The following is a 17373-nucleotide window of genomic DNA, read 5'->3' as shown; positions in this document are numbered from 1 at the left end:
TCTAAAGCCTTGAAAACCAAAATCTGAAATGCCCTGAAAGTGAAAGTGTGTTTTGTCTTTTGTTTTACATATAGAGTGCAGAGAAAGCAGACGTTTCTCCAGTAAATTGTGAGGGGAATATGTACAATGTAAGTACAGTGTTGTGTAATGTCCAAAGCTGTTCTATCAATGTAATGTACCATATTTAATTTGTTGAGATGGAAAGGCTATACATATTGGTAGAATTCAGGAGTGTAGATCCCAAGTGCCCTGAAAGTGAAACTCTTCACTTAATTATGCAATGGCACCCTGATAATTACTCTAAAGTTGCTTATACATGACATTGCTCTGTATCTCCTGGGTGTTCTTCTAATGGAAAGGATTTAATAACCTTTGCAATTAGTCCAAAATAGACATGGATTTGCACTCATTATAGCTTCATGGGCAGACAGGGACTGCGGTAATACACATAAAAAACAACACTGTTTGTGCTATCAATAAGGAAGTGCTCAGGGATACGGTGGCAGACGAGCCGTGAGCAGGAGATGCTGCCACATAACAAAACTAGTCTCTAAAAAGGTTGAACACAATGGTAGCGCCCCCTCGTGGATATACTTTACTATTCCACCTCCTTAATAATGTAGGAGAGTCGTACTATTGTGCAAGCTTTACAATAATTACGGTTGTCCAAATGTAGTGCTCCAGCTGGTGACCTAAGGATTTCCAAATTATAATAATGTATCTGTCTGTGATTAGCTAACAATTTGTGTTTTATAAACTAGTATTTACTTAAAAAAGAAAAACAAACTACTTTTACCAAAATATAACACTATCACCTGCATCAATATTTCGATGTTGGAATTTCGATTTTTAGAAGCAATTGCAAAAACAAAAAAAAACACTGAAGCACACTGTTCATTTGAAAATGAATATATGTATGCCAAATGTAACAGCCAAGCAAACTGCATTCAGGATGCTGATGAAACAATTATTGTTTTCTGCACCAAGCATTACGGATTGACTTCATCCCTTACCAAATACTTACCTAATACTAAATTGACACACAGAAGATGACATTGTGTGGACCCTGGTACTATGTTTTAGAGAACATGCATATATTTGCATTTACTTGACCAATTTAGCATAATGTAATTACCAACGTTGCCTGTTTCTCATACAGCCGTCAACACATCAGCAGACCACCGAGGTAGGTTGTTTTCTCCATTGACAGATGTGTTTCCATATATGAAACTTCTTTTTTTTTTCTTGAAGAATAATCTCAAAATGTTTTCTTTAACCCTATGAGGACGAATGTGGAAAATAAGTGCTTTCTAATATTTGAGCAGAAGTGATGGGTGCATATGCAAATAATAAGTCTAACCTGACAAGATGGAAAAAGAATATTATGTTCTAAAGCCTTGAAAACCAAAATCTGAAATGCCCTGAAAGTGAAAGTGTGTTTTGTCTTTTGTTTTACATATAGAGTGCAGAGAAAGCAGACGTTTCTCCAGTAAATTGTGAGGGGAATATGTACAATGTAAGTACAGTGTTGTGTAATGTCCAAAGCTGTTCTATCAATGTAATGTACCATATTTAATTTGTTGAGATGGAAAGGCTATACATATTGGTAGAATTCAGGAGTGTAGATCCCAAGTGCCCTGAAAGTGAAACTCTTCACTTAATTATGCAATGGCACCCTGATAATTACTCTAAAGTTGCTTATACATGACATTGCTCTGTATCTCCTGGGTGTTCTTCTAATGGAAAGGATTTAATAACCTTTGCAATTAGTCCAAAATAGACATGGATTTGCACTCATTATAGCTTCATGGGCAGACAGGGACTGCGGTAATACACATAAAAAAACAACACTGTTTGTGCTATCAATAAGGAAGTGCTCAGGGATACGGTGGCAGACGAGCCGTGAGCAGGAGATGCTGCCACATAACAAAACTAGTCTCTAAAAAGGTTGAACACAATGGTAGCGCCCCCTCGTGGATATACTTTACTATTCCACCTCCTTAATAATGTAGGAGAGTCGTACCATTGTGCAAGCTTTACAATAATTACGGTTGTCCAAATGTAGTGCTCCAGCTGGTGACCTAAGGATTTCCAAATTATAATAATGTATCTGTCTGTGATTAGCTAACAATTTGTGTTTTATAAACTAGTATTTACTTAAAACAGAAAAACAAACTACTTTTACCAAAATATAACACTATCACCTGCATCAATATTTCGATGTTGGAATTTCGATTTTTAGAAGCAATTGCAAAAACAAAAAAAAACACTGAAGCACACTGTTCATTTGAAAATGAATATATGTATGCCAAATGTAACAGCCAAGCAAACTGCATTCAGGATGCTGATGAAACAATTATTGTTTTCTGCACCAAGCATTACGGATTGACTTCATCCCTTACCAAATACTTACCTAATACTAAATTGACACACAGAAGATGACATTGTGTGGACCCTGGTACTATGTTTTAGAGAACATGCATATATTTGCATTTACTTGACCAATTTAGCATAATGTAATTACCAACGTTGCCTGTTTCTCATACAGCCGTCAACACATCAGCAGACCACCGAGGTAGGTTGTTTTCTCCATTGACAGATGTGTTTCCATATATGAAACTTTTTTTTTTTTCTTGAAGAATAATCTCAAAATGTTTTCTTTAACCCTATGAGGACTATTGTGGAAAATAAGTGCTTTCTAATATTTGAGCAGAAGTGATGGGTGCATATGCAAATAATAAGTCTAACCTGACAAGATGGAAAAAGAATATTATGTTCTAAAGCCTTGAAAACCAAAATCTGAGATGCCCTGAAAGTGAAAGTGTGTTTTGTCTTTTGTTTTACATATAGAGTGCAGAGAAAGCAGACGTTTCTCCAGTAAATTGTGAGGGGAATATGTACAATGTAAGTACAGTGTTGTGTAATGTCCAAAGCTGTTCTATCAATGTAATGTACCATATTTAATTTGTTGAGATGGAAAGGCTATACATATTGGTAGAATTCAGGAGTGTAGATCCCAAGTGCCCTGAAAGTGAAACTCTTCACTTAATTATGCAATGGCACCCTGATAATTACTCTAAAGTTGCTTATACATGACATTGCTCTGTATCTCCTGGGTGTTCTTCTAATGGAAAGGATTTAATAACCTTTGCAATTAGTCCAAAATAGACATGGATTTGCACTCATTATAGCTTCATGGGCAGACAGGGACTGCGGTAATACACATAAAAAAACAACACTGTTTGTGCTATCAATAAGGAAGTGCTCAGGGATACGGTGGCAGACGAGCCGTGAGCAGGAGATGCTGCCACATAACAAAACTAGTCTCTAAAAAGGTTGAACACAATGGTAGCGCCCCCTCGTGGATATACTTTACTATTCCACCTCCTTAATAATGTAGGAGAGTCGTACTATTGTGCAAGCTTTACAATAATTACGGTTGTCCAAATGTAGTGCTCCAGCTGGTGACCTAAGGATTTCCAAATTATAATAATGTATCTGTCTGTGATTAGCTAACAATTTGTGTTTTATAAACTAGTATTTACTTAAAACAGAAAAACAAACTACTTTTACCAAAATATAACACTATCACCTGCATCAATATTTCGATGTTGGAATTTCGATTTTTAGAAGCAATTGCAAAAACAAAAAAAAACACTGAAGCACACTGTTCATTTGAAAATGAATATATGTATGCCAAATGTAACAGCCAAGCAAACTGCATTCAGGATGCTGATGAAACAATTATTGTTTTCTGCACCAAGCATTACGGATTGACTTCATCCCTTACCAAATACTTACCTAATACTAAATTGACACACAGAAGATGACATTGTGTGGACCCTGGTACTATGTTTTAGAGAACATGCATATATTTGCATTTACTTGACCAATTTAGCATAATGTAATTACCAACGTTGCCTGTTTCTCATACAGCCGTCAACACATCAGCAGACCACCGAGGTAGGTTGTTTTCTCCATTGACAGATGTGTTTCCATATATGAAACTTCTTTTTTTTTTTCTTGAAGAATAATCTCAAAATGTTTTCTTTAACCCTATGAGGACGAATGTGGAAAATAAGTGCTTTCTAATATTTGAGCAGAAGTGATGGGTGCATATGCAAATAATAAGTCTAACCTGACAAGATGGAAAAAGAATATTATGTTCTAAAGCCTTGAAAACCAAAATCTGAGATGCCCTGAAAGTGAAAGTGTGTTTTGTCTTTTGTTTTACATATAGAGTGCAGAGAAAGCAGACGTTTCTCCAGTAAATTGTGAGGGGAATATGTACAATGTAAGTACAGTGTTGTGTAATGTCCAAAGCTGTTCTATCAATGTAATGTACCATATTTAATTTGTTGAGATGGAAAGGCTATACATATTGGTAGAATTCAGGAGTGTAGATCCCAAGTGCCCTGAAAGTGAAACTCTTCACTTAATTATGCAATGGCACCCTGATAATTACTCTAAAGTTGCTTATACATGACATTGCTCTGTATCTCCTAGGTGTTCTTCTAATGGAAAGGATTTAATAACCTTTGCAATTAGTCCAAAATAGACATGGATTTGCACTCATTATAGCTTCATGGGCAGACAGGGACTGCGGTAATACACATAAAAAAACAACACTGTTTGTGCTATCAATAAGGAAGTGCTCAGGGATACGGTGGCAGACGAGCCGTGAGCAGGAGATGCTGCCACATAACAAAACTAGTCTCTAAAAAGGTTGAACACAATGGTAGCGCCCCCTCGTGGATATACTTTACTATTCCACCTCCTTAATAATGTAGGAGAGTCGTACTATTGTGCAAGCTTTACAATAATTACGGTTGTCCAAATGTCGTGCTCCAGCTGGTGACCTAAGGATTTCCAAATTATAATAATGTATCTGTCTGTGATTAGCTAACAATTTGTGTTTTATAAACTAGTATTTACTTAAAACAGAAAAACAAACTACTTTTACCAAAATATAACACTATCACCTGCATCAATATTTCGATGTTGGAATTTCGATTTTTAGAAGCAATTGCAAAAACAAAAAAAAACACTGAAGCACACTGTTCATTTGAAAATGAATATATGTATGCCAAATGTAACAGCCAAGCAAACTGCATTCAGGATGCTGATGAAACAATTATTGTTTTCTGCACCAAGCATTACGGATTGACTTCATCCCTTACCAAATACTTACCTAATACTAAATTGACACACAGAAGATGACATTGTGTGGACCCTGGTACTATGTTTTAGAGAACATGCATATATTTGCATTTACTTGACCAATTTAGCATAATGTAATTACCAACGTTGCCTGTTTCTCATACAGCCGTCAACACATCAGCAGACCACCGAGGTAGGTTGTTTTCTACATTGACAGATGTGTTTCCATATATGAAACTTTTTTTTTTTTTCTTGAAGAATAATCTCAAAATGTTTTCTTTAACCCTATGAGGACGAATGTGGAAAATAAGTGCTTGAGAGATCACAACAGACCAGTAATGTTGTATATTCACACATGTACAGATGACTTATTTATTGTTGATTTTATACTTTCCTAACTAAATCAATTCATACCTTTTTTGAAATGCGTTTTTCTGGATTTTTTTTGTTGTTATTCTGTCTCTCACTGTTAAAATACACCTACCATTAAAATTATAAACTGATAATTTCTTTGTCAGTGGGCAAAGTACAAAATCAGCAGGGGATCAAATACTTTTTTCCCTCACTGTATAAAGAGAAAAAAATGTATGACATCTTGTATCTTGTATTGGTGTTGCTGTTGTTAATTTATCTCATTTCTTTTGTTTCAAGGGCCTGCTACCAAAAGGTAATTTGGCAACTTTTAATTTAAATTCATTATTACACAGAAGTGCTTTTATCTCTTTGACACTTAAGGTCACTTTACATCCAAATCCAAATGTTGTGAGATTACAATGATAGAATTATGTATCTATATGAATTTCTAGTTAGTCTGCATGTGAAAACATGCAGTCTTGTTCTCTTACAAAAGCTTTATTATTCCTCTGTTCGTCTGCACTGCTACTCCTCCTGCAATTCGTATCGTACAGACAGCAGATTCACACAGAGGCTCATTGTGATGCCGGTCAGGTTGCTTGTGCTGTTTGTGCGGCCGGATCGATATTTATTGAGTTCTGATCGATTAAAAAAACCAAAATCCCATTGTCTTGAATGGTGGAAGGGATTCTCGCGCACAGACCAATTGAAAAACCGGCAGCCAATCAGCGTTGAATATGCAAATTACAGCCCAGTCAGTAGCCAATCAGGGGTCTCGATTCCCATCATTCGATTCCTCATCTCTCTCTGGTATACCCTGCGCCTGCGCGCTGCACTGTGATTTGCACTGCGGTCTCAGCTGTATTATTGATTTCTGTATTAAATACTGTATAATACTTTTACCACTGCTACTACTAATATTAATTATACTATATTCAATGTGTGCATACGGGGCTTTAATACGGATTATTTGTCATGTTATTATTCCATATAAGTCTGTCTTGTTAACTGCGCTATGAGACTTGGTTAGAAAAAGCCGACATGTCTCAGTTCATTCCCTATATTATAATATAGCATATGTTCTATGATTTTACCTGCTTTAAAGAAGCTTTTAACATACGATATCCCCATACAATAATGTATCGTATCATATAAACTATTATATCAGTATAATACTGTTTTATATACTAATATGTATTCCACTTAGGTTACTACTAATAATATTAACAGCACATTAAACTCGTATATACGGGACTTTAGTACCGATTATTAGCGCACATGTGAGCGCGGTGCTGTTTAAAAGTGCAGCCGAGTCTACTGTACGAGCCTTTGTCAACCTGATATTAATCTCCATTATATCCCATTGCGCTCTGCGTTAAAACATTGCATGTGTGTGTTTAATATAACTTGAAATGCTTCATCTTTTGAATGTATACTGGTAGATAGCGGTCTTTTAAATGTATAATAAGTCAATATAAGCAGATCGTAATCATACAGTTTGTCAGACCATATCCATCCTTTATTTATAGTATTAGAAAGTGCCTATAAGTATATCTGTGAGTGTACGCATAGTAATGGTAAGTTTAAAGCACGTCATGAAAACAGCGATATAACAACAATAGTTTAAAAGAAAGTCCCTACAAAATAGTGCCAAATATAACATTAGAGAGCCCTTCCTTCACAATCCAGCAGAGGATAGTCGAAAAAACAATATATAAACAATATATAGAGTGAATGAAAAAACCCTACCCGACTACATGTGCTGCAAACAAACGCATTTTCACTTCCTAATTAAACCACGCCCCCTTCCCAGTCTGCCCTGCCTTAAAGTGCCAGTAATTGTAATGGTATTTTAAAGCACATTAAACGTGTTCTACATAAAGCACGTCTGCTCTGACAATTTCCACTCTGTTTTTGTCATACTTACAAAGTCCAACTTAATAATAATACAAATTATTTATACAACTTTATATAGCACCCCATAACATTTCACAATATATTTTTTTCATTACATTATTTGTCATTTAATAGACACTCTTATCCAGGACTTACATTTGTACCCATTTATACAATCTAAGTGAAGTATCTTACTCAAGGGTACAACAGCCCCACCCAGGATTTGAACCCACAACCTTCCAACCTGCCTGCCCTAACCACAACTCCACAGTGCTGTATTCAACAAATACTGTGATAGTGTTGTATACTATAGTATACTGTATTACCTTGTGATGCATTATTTATATATATATATATATATATATTACTACAGTAGTACAACACATACTGTAGTATACTATTTTACCATAAACATGATTATACTACAGTGTACTGTAGTCACTTTTATACTGTGATATACTACACTACACTTGTATACTGTAGTATACTACAGTACTACAACAAATACTATGGTACAGTGTTGTATACTGCATTACTTTGTGATGCATTATAGATATTACTACAGTAGTACAACATACTATAGTGCACAATTATACCATAATACACTATGATACTACACTATACTGTAGTAGCTTGTGATATACTACAGGACACTTTTATACTGTAGTATACGAAGATATACTATAGGACACTTGAATACTGTAGTATCCTGTAATATACTACAGTACTAAAGTTCTACAACACATACTATAGTACAGTGTTGTATACTATAGTATACTGAATTACTTTGTGATGTATTATCGTTATTGCTACACTACAACAAATACTATAATACACTGTTTTATACCATATTACACTTTTATACTATACTATACTGTAGTATCTTGTACCTACTACACTACTACATGTACAGTGAAACATACTGCTTATTATACTCAAACATACTTTCACATGCAGACTAAGTTTCTCCAGAAACTTTAGCATTCTAGTTTTATTTACTCTTATTTTAAAGCTCAGATTCTTCAGGGCTGAAGGGTAGTCAGGTGTTTCTTATGATTTCTCTCTAATGTATTGACCAAAGCACCTGCTTAATTGATCAGAAATAAATGTGATCAAGTCTTTATTACTTGATGATAACCACATTACTCTGAAATAACATGTAACATAAAATTGTAAAAGACAATTGGGTGCCTGTTCTACTAGTAATGTATATCCCTGCAATATATCTGTAAATATAGTGAATAAGTCAATAGAAAGCAGTTGTGTGTATTTAGGAGACAGAAGAAGTAGAAGGGGAATTCTTAAAACCCTATTAATGTGTGAAGCACACTTAATTTGAGTCAATCAAATTGAGTCATAGGCAGTATACACATAGCAACAACATAAAACATCTGCAGACAAGGAGTATAGAGCTTAATGAAGTTTCAAATCTAGCTCCTCCTCTGGGAAATTTAAAACATGTTGTCATTTTCCTTCAGAAAGTACCAGTACCTGATGACATGATACACATGTAGAGAAAAAGTGTGTCTTCATATTTTTTTATTAGAACGTGCAAATAGCAGGGGCCTGTTTACTATATATCATTGCATCTGTGCATCTTTATTGATATTCTTTACTACATAGCTCAATTAATATCTCTGTGTTTATACTGTATGTGATGTATTTATGTCCAATTTAAATCAATTCTGTGTTTTCTGGAACAGTCCAATGTGCTGAGAATAGCTTTATATATAGATTCCTATTTATTTTTTAGTCTTGAATGGCTTACTGTATAAGAGGATTGAATAATGTCGCCAGTATTTATGTTCCTATCCAGTTAAAATCCATATCATGCTCACTGGAGTTACCCTAGGGGCTGAGCATGAGTTTTTAAAGAGAATCCATGGGCATCGGCCTATTGAAAAGTGCAGTCATTGGCACAATTCTAATTTTTCCCTTTCTTGTTTTGCAGGTTCAGAATCCAGGGGTTCATCTCAGGTGGGCCATGCTGGCCAGACACCTCCCATGCATGTTCAAGAAATCATCAAAGGTGCTGAGCAATGTGTTAAACATAAATTCCTATTATTTTTTAATTTGAGTGACTCAATGTCTAGGATGCTTGAATGAATGACCCCAATATTTATGTTCCTATCCAGTTAAACTCCATGTCATGATCACTGGAGTTACCCTGGGTGCTGAGAGTAAGTTTTTAGAGAGACTCTCTCAGTATCCGCTGCTTCAACAGTGCGGTATAGAGGAGTGTGCAGTGATCCTGGTCTTCTGTCCTGTTGCCCATGGTTTAGAAGCCAGCATTGAAGCAGCCATCCAGAATATTCCAGGTGAGTTTAGTGTCTTTCATGCATTTTCCCTTCTGGGTTCTTTGCTGAGTAACCAAGAAATGCACTTTAGGATAAATGAAGTGTTTACATTAGATAATAATGACTTAGAGGATCCCTAGCCCTCTGGTTTAAAGTCATAAAGTGCTGATTCACATACAGAGCTCTGTTCAGACTGCCAATCCAGTGTATAATGTGTGTGATTTATCATGAAACATATCATACCTACTCACATATATTTAGAAATGTTATTATGCAAACTATTAATTTAAATGTACCCCATATATATTACTTTATTAATTAATTAATATGCTTTTATTTTTTTGTCAGTTTATCTCTGCTGTTCAGCCCTTACTATTTAAATTTCATAATCATTTCAACAAATTCAATCATTTCAGTAATGGTGAGAAACCAATTTCTTATTGGAGAATTGTCACCTAAAGATCTTATATTGTCTTCCTCTCTCTCAACAGCCAATAAGAAGGCCATTCTGGTGATGATGCACCACACTCACAACCCGGAGCTCGTTTTGGCTGAGAGCAGCTCTCTGGTGAAGAACAGGGCAAACATAGTGGGAACTGTGGACTGTCTGTTCCATGAGACTGTGGGATTACTGCAGTGTGAAGTCAACACCCAGGCTGTGAAACTGGTCTCTAACATCTTGCAACCATATACTCCAAATACGGCAATAATTGTAAGTATTTTTTAGCAAGCCAGTCAGTTTATAATTACAGGCTTTACTCAGTCAAGTTGCAACACCGGAATTGTTCATTATGTCTTCAGTCTTTTCAGGCAATCAACTTTGAATATTTTGTTATCGTTTTCAAAGGTATCTGACCCACAGAGCATCCCCCAGTTAAATATCCAGACAACCCAGGCTGTGAAATGGGTCTCTGACATCTTACAAAGATCTACTCCACATTTTTTGTGGAGAATCCTCAAATTCATTGTTAGTTCTGGTAACTCCTCTGCCCTCATACCTCTGCTCTGTCCTGTTCACATTGAGCTCTGTCACCTTGTGATTTACAAATTAAGTTAATATAGTTGCACATTGATCACTCAACATTCTTTCTGTTTTCTATGTACTTTTTTGTACTTTTCTTCAATCATGATCATATGAAGGGTTTGATATATAATCAGAAATGAAAAAGAAAAATGTTAATACAGTGTATCCACCCCAGTTGGACTTTTCATTTAATACTTCTTGATCCTCTATTCATGTGATGTGTATGAAAACTATGACATTTTTGCTGGTGTTACTGATGATCATTTATCTCATTTCTTTCTCTTTAAGGACACACATCCAACAGGTAATTTGACAGCTTTTCATTTGAATTCATTATTACTAAAAGGTGCTTTTTCTTCTTTGACAGTTAGCATGACTAAGCAATTAAATAGTTAATTAAAATTAGAACAAATTAACTTTTTAACTATATGCTTGTAAATATTCTATATTTTTCTGTTAGTTATATACACTCACCTAAAGGACTATTAGGAACACCATATTAATACTGTGTTTGACCCCCTTTCGCCTTCAGAACTGCCTTAATTCTACGTGGCATTGATTCAACAAGGTGCTGAAAGCATTCTTTAGAAATGTTGGCCCATATTGATAGGATAGCATCTTGCAGTTGATGGAGATTTGTGGGATGCACATCCAGGGCACGAAGCTCCCGTTCCACCACATCCCAAAGATGCTCTATTTGGTTGAGATCTGGTGACTGTGGGGGCCAGTTTAGTACAGTGAACTCATTGTCATGTTCAAGAAACCAATTTGAAATGATTCGACCTTTGTGACATGGTGCATTATCCTGCTGGAAGTAGCCATCAGAGGATGGGTACATGGTGGTCATAAAGGGATGGACATGGTCAGAAACAATGCTCAGGTAGGCCGTGGCATTTAAACGATGCCCAATTGGCACTAAGGGGCCTAAAGTGTGCCAAGAAAACATCCCCCACACCATTACACCACCACCATCACCAGCCTGCACAGTGGTAACAAGGCATGATGGATCCATGTTCTCATTCTGTTTACGCCAAATTCTGACTCTACCATCTGAATGTCTCAACAGAAATCGAGACTCATCAGACCAGGCAACATTTTTCCAGTCTTCAACTGTCCAATTTTGGTGAGCTTGTGCAAATTGTAGCCTCTTTTTCCTATTTGTAGTGGAGATGAGTGGTACCCGGTGGGGTCTTCTGCTGTTGTAGCCCATCCGCCTCAAGGTTGTACGTGTTGTGGCTTCACAAATGCTTTGCTGCATACCTCGGTTGTAACGAGTGGTTATTTCAGTCAAAGTTGCTCTTCTATCAGCTTGAATCAGTCGGCCCATTCTCCTCTGACCTCTAGCATCAACAAGGCATTTTCGCCCACAGGACTGCCGCATACTGGATGTTTTTCCCTTTTCACACCATTCTTTGTAAACCCTAGAAATGGTTGTGCGTGAAAATCCCAGTAACTGAGCAGATTGCGAAATACTCAGACTGGCCCGTCTGGCACCAACAACCATGCCACGCTCAAAATTGCGTAAATCACCTTTCTTTCCCATTCAGACATTCAGTTTGGAGTTCAGGAGATTGTCTTGACCAGGACCACACCCCTAAATGCATTGAAGCAACTGCCATGTGATTGGTTGGTTAGATAATTGCATTAATGAGAAATCGAACAGGTGTTCCTAATAATCCTTTAGGTGAGTGTACACCGATCAGCCATAACATTATGCCACGGCTCAGTGGGTGTTCCCAGTCTGCAATGGTCAGTACCTATCAAAAGTGGTCCAAGGAAGGAAAAGTGGTGAATCGGCGACAGGGTCATGGGCGGCCAAGGCTCATTGATGCATGTTGGGAGCAAAGGCTGGCCCGTGTGGTCCGATCCAAGAGATGAGCTACTGTAGCTCAAATTGCTGAAAAAGTGAATGCTGGTTCAGATAGAAAGGTGTCAGAACACACAGTGAATCGCAGTTTGTTGCGCATGGGGCTGCGTAGCCGCGGACCAGTCAGGGTGCCCATGCTGACCCCTGTCCACTGCTGAAAGCACCTACAATGGGCACGTGAGCATCAGAACTGGACCACGGAGCAATGGAAGAAGGTGGCCTGGTCTGATGAATCACGAGTTCATGGTGTTGACTTGGCCTCCAAATTCCCCAGATCTCAATCCAATCGAGCATCTGTGGGATGTGCTGGACAAACAAGTCAGATCCATGGAGGCCCCACCTCGCAACTTACAGGACTTAAAGGATCTGCTGCTAACGTCTTGGTGCCAGATACCACAGCACACAGGTCTAGTGGAGTCCATGCCTCGACAGGTCATGGCTGTTTTCGGACCTACACAATATTAGGCGGGTGGTCATAATTTTATGGCTGATCAGTGTATACTATATCACTTTATTGATAGGAGAAGCCCCACTATGTCAATAGTGGGTCGGTTGTGGGATGTGACCTGTGTGTCATGTTCCCACCTCACCACCAGAGGACTTCATTGCCAGAATTCTAGTCCTGTCTCTGGCATTACATTCCACAGCCAGGTGTGCATTTAGTTTAATTGACATTCTTCCCTCCCATTGGTCCAGCACTCCACTGCTCTACTATCTGCTTCCTCAGTCCTCTCTATATATATCCCTCTGTTCCCACATTCTTTGTGAAGTTTTGCTTTATTTAGTGAAATGATTTCAAGCCTTTAGTCAGTGTTTAGTGACTCTGTGTCCCTGACTTTGCTTCTGCCTTTGTTAATGACTCCTGGATTTGCCCTAGTACTTGGTTTGCTGATTGACTGACCGTTTACCTACCTTTTGAACAATGTGTCTTGGATTTCCTTTTTTAACCCTGATAGTCTGTTTCATATCCCTCTCCCATTACTTTGACCTGTTTCCTTACACCCCTTCCCAGACCAGCATTAGCCCTGCAGCTGGGCCCTCTACTCATGATATCCCCTGACATGACACTGTTGGGTAGAGGTGGCTGAGTGAAGTTCTGGTCCTGGAGAGACTAAATCCAGCTCGTTTTATACGTCACCCTAAAGTACCAATTTCTAAAGACTGTAACACATCAGTCATCAGTTACTCAAGAAGGAAGCCGATTACGTGATCAATTAATGTACACTAGCATCTCTATAGGGATGAAGGATACTCCCAAATGCTCTCTAAGTGTTTACTTAAAAACCTGCTTAACTGATAAGGCTAAAATGTTTCAAAGTGTTTCACGAATTGCATTTGACTTTATTGAAAAAGTTACTCCAAAATAAGATCCAGGAAAATGGTGAATGGTGAGCTCTGCAATACATTTGGAAATAAACTGGATAAGAAAATGTAAAGCAGGTGTGGGTATTTAGAGGACAAAATATGTCAGGAGAATTTTTCTTATATTAATGTATGCAGCACCGTGACCTGTGGCCATGCCAGTTGAGCACTTTGGTAAGGTTCTTGTTTTCTTAGACTACACTACCTGGTTAATGTTGGTTGAGCACTAGGAATACTCCAGATAAGTTGCCAGAGAAAAACTCTAGTAGTGTAATTCATTAGTACAAGTGTAATCTTTCCCATTCCCTTGTTTTGGAGTTCAGCCCTGGGGGGCCGGTCTAGTCAAACACCTCTCCTACACATACAGACAAACTATGCAAATTGTATATATTTTCAGAGGCCATGTAGATTGAAGAAAGAAAGTATTTTTTAGATGCAAAAGATCAGTGTTTTTTTCTGACTGTAAATAAATCCTAACAAGTGTGTGAGTCAGGTTTGCTATTATGACAGACAAGCCCAGAGAGGGTTGCACACCTGGAGCCAGTCTGTATAGATCCCTTGGCTATTGAATCCTCTGGGAGCTGCAATAGGGGATACCATAGTGGGGTAAGTCATTGGCACAATTCTAATTTTTCCCTTTCTTGTTTTGCAGGTTCAGAATCCAGGGGTTCATCTCAGGTGGGCCATGCTGGCCAGACACCTCCCATGCATGTTCAAGAAATCATCAAAGGTGCTGAGCAATGTGTTAAACATAAATTCCTATTATTTTTTAATTTGAGTGACTCAATGTCTAAGATGCTTGAATGAATGACCCCAATATTTATGCTCCTATCCAGTTAAACTCCATGTCATGATCACTGGAGTTACCCTGGGTGCTGAGAGTGAGTTTTTAGAGAGACTCTCTCAGTATCCGCTGCTTCAACAGTGCGGTATAGAGGAGTGCACAATGATCCTGGTCTTCTGTCCTGTTGCCTCTCGCATACAGACTGATATTGATGCAGCCATTCAGGACATTCCAAGTGAGTTCAGTATATTTCATGATTTTTCCCTGCTGTTTCACAAAATTTCACTTTCACAGATTGCCAATCCATTGTATTTTGTGTGTTTTATCATTCATCAAAGCATGACTACTCACAATTTACATACATGGTGTTATGCAAATTGTGCTTTATACATTATTTAATTCATGTAACTTACTTTTGATTTTCCTTCATTTAATCTCTGTGCTGTTCAGCACTTACTATATTAACTATATAATACTTTCCATAAACACTCATTCTGGTAATGGTGAGAAACCAATGTTCTGTTTGAGAAACCATTGTTTTTATGTTCTTCCACAGCCAATAAGAAGACCATTCTGGTGGTGATGCATCACACTCACAACCCAGATCTCATTTTCATTGAGAGCAGCCCTCTGGTGAAGAACAGGGCAAACATAGTGGAAACTGTGGACTGTCTGTTCCATGAGACTGTGGGATTACTGCAGTGTGAAGTCAACACCCAGGCTGTGAAAGTGGTCTCTAACATCTTGCAACCATATACTCCAAATACGGCAATAATTGTAAGTATTTTTTAGCAAGCCAGTCAGTTTATAATTACAGGCTTTACTCAGTCAAATTCCAACACCGGAATTGTTCATTATGTCTTCAGTCTTTTCAGTCAATCAGCTTTGAATATTTTGTTATCGTTTTCAAAGGTATCTGACCCACAGAGCATCCCCCAGTTAAATATCCAGACAACCCAGGCTGTGAAATGGGTCTCTGACATCTTACAACGATCTACTCCACATTTTTTGTGGAGAATCCTCAAATTCATTGTTAGTTCTGGTAACTCCTCTGCCCTCATACCTCTGCTCTGTCCTGTTCACATTGAGCTCTGTCACCTTGTGATTTACAAATTAAGTTAATATAGTTGCACATTGATCACTCAACATTCTTTCTGTTTTCTATGTACTTTTTTGTACTTTTCTTCAATCATGATCATATGAAGGGTTTGATATATAATCAGAAATGAAAAAGAAAAATGTTAATACAGTGTATCCACCCCAGTTGGACTTTTCATTTAATACTTCTTGATCCTCTATTCATGTGATGTGTATGAAAACTATGACATTTTTGCTGGTGTTACTGATGATCATTTATCTAATTTCTTTCTCTTTAAGGACACACATCCAACAGGTAATTTGACAGCTTTTCATTTGAATTCATTATTACTAAAAGGTGCTTTTTCTTCTTTGACAGTTAGCATGACTAAGCAATTAAATAGTTAATTAAAATTAGAACAAATTAACTTTTTAACTATATGCTTGTAAATATTCTATATTTTTCTGTTAGTTATATACACTCACCTAAAGGATTATTAAGAACACCATATTAATACTGTGTTTGACCCCCTTTCGCCTTCAGAACTGCCTTAATTCTACGTGGCATTGATTCAACAAGGTGCTGAAAGCATTCTTTAGAAATGTTGGCCCATATTGATAGGATAGCATCTTGCAGTTGATGGAGATTTGTGGGATGCACATCCAGGGCACGAAGCTCCCGTTCCACCACATCCCAAAGATGCTCTATTGGGTTGAGATCTGGTGACTGTGGGGGCCAGTTTAGTACAGTGAACTCATTGTCATGTTCAAGAAACCAATTTGAAATGATTCGACCTTTGTGACATGGTGCATTATCCTGCTGGAAGTAGCCATCAGAGGATGGGTACATGGTGGTCATAAAGGGATGGACATGGTCAGAAACAATGCTCAGGTAGGCCGTGGCATTTAAACGATGCCCAATTGGCACTAAGGGGCCTAAAGTGTGCCAAGAAAACATCCCCCACACCATTACACCACCACCATCACCAGCCTGCACAGTGGTAACAAGGCATGATGGATCCATGTTCTCATTCTGTTTACGCCAAATTCTGACTCTACCATCTGAATGTCTCAACAGAAATCGAGACTCATCAGACCAGGCAACATTTTTCCAGTCTTTAACTGTCCAATTTTGGTGAGCTTGTGCAAATTGTAGTCTCTTTTTCCTATTTGTAGTGGAGATGAGTGGTACCCGGTGGGGTCTTCTGCTGTTGTAGCCCATCCGCCTCAAGGTTGTACGTGTTGTGGCTTCACAAATGCTTTGCTGCATACCTCGGTTGTAACGAGTGGTTATTTCAGTCAAAGTTGCTCTTCTATCAGCTTGAATCAGTCGGCCCATTCTCCTCTGACCTCTAGCATCAACAAGGCATTTTCGCCCACAGGACTGCCGCATACTGGATGTTTTTCCCTTTTCACACCATTCTTTGTAAACCCTAGAAATGGTTGTGCGTGAAAATCCCAGTAACTGAGCAGATTGCGAAATACTCAGACTGGCCCGTCTGGCACCAACAACCATGCCACGCTCAAAATTGCGTAAATCACCTTTCTTTCC

At 37.9% G+C, this 17373-nt stretch overlaps 1 protein-coding gene across 4 annotated transcripts in view; it reads left to right on the top strand.

The window, feature by feature from the left end:
* Positions 1-17373, top strand: part of LOC136712828 (uncharacterized) — an 81169-nt gene that overhangs the window by 16301 nt on the left and 47495 nt on the right. For 2 of the 4 annotated variants that reach the window (XM_066689660.1, XM_066689736.1), the window contains 18 exons: positions 75-128; positions 1160-1186; positions 1463-1516; positions 2549-2575; positions 2851-2904; positions 3937-3963; positions 4241-4294; positions 5327-5353; positions 5812-5827; positions 9362-9439; positions 9546-9728; positions 10199-10419; positions 10555-10674; positions 11020-11035; positions 14613-14690; positions 14797-14979; positions 15301-15521; positions 16122-16137. In XM_066689660.1, the coding sequence (XP_066545757.1) occupies positions 75-128; positions 1160-1186; positions 1463-1516; positions 2549-2575; positions 2851-2904; positions 3937-3963; positions 4241-4294; positions 5327-5353; positions 5812-5827; positions 9362-9439; positions 9546-9728; positions 10199-10419; positions 10555-10674; positions 11020-11035; positions 14613-14690; positions 14797-14979; positions 15301-15521; positions 16122-16137 (1456 nt within the window). The remainder of the gene's footprint in view (positions 1-74; positions 129-1159; positions 1187-1462; positions 1517-2548; positions 2576-2850; positions 2905-3936; positions 3964-4240; positions 4295-5326; positions 5354-5811; positions 5828-9361; positions 9440-9545; positions 9729-10198; positions 10420-10554; positions 10675-11019; positions 11036-14612; positions 14691-14796; positions 14980-15300; positions 15522-16121; positions 16138-17373) is intronic. The other 2 variants (XM_066689814.1, XM_066689898.1) reach the window with 2 other exon arrangements.

The sequence above is a fragment of the Amia ocellicauda genome, chromosome 1, assembly GCF_036373705.1.
Source record: "Amia ocellicauda isolate fAmiCal2 chromosome 1, fAmiCal2.hap1, whole genome shotgun sequence".
Taxonomy (NCBI): Eukaryota; Metazoa; Chordata; class Actinopteri; order Amiiformes; family Amiidae; genus Amia; species Amia ocellicauda.
Note: the sequence above shows the minus strand (reverse complement) of the source record. Positions and strands in the feature narration are given on the sequence as shown.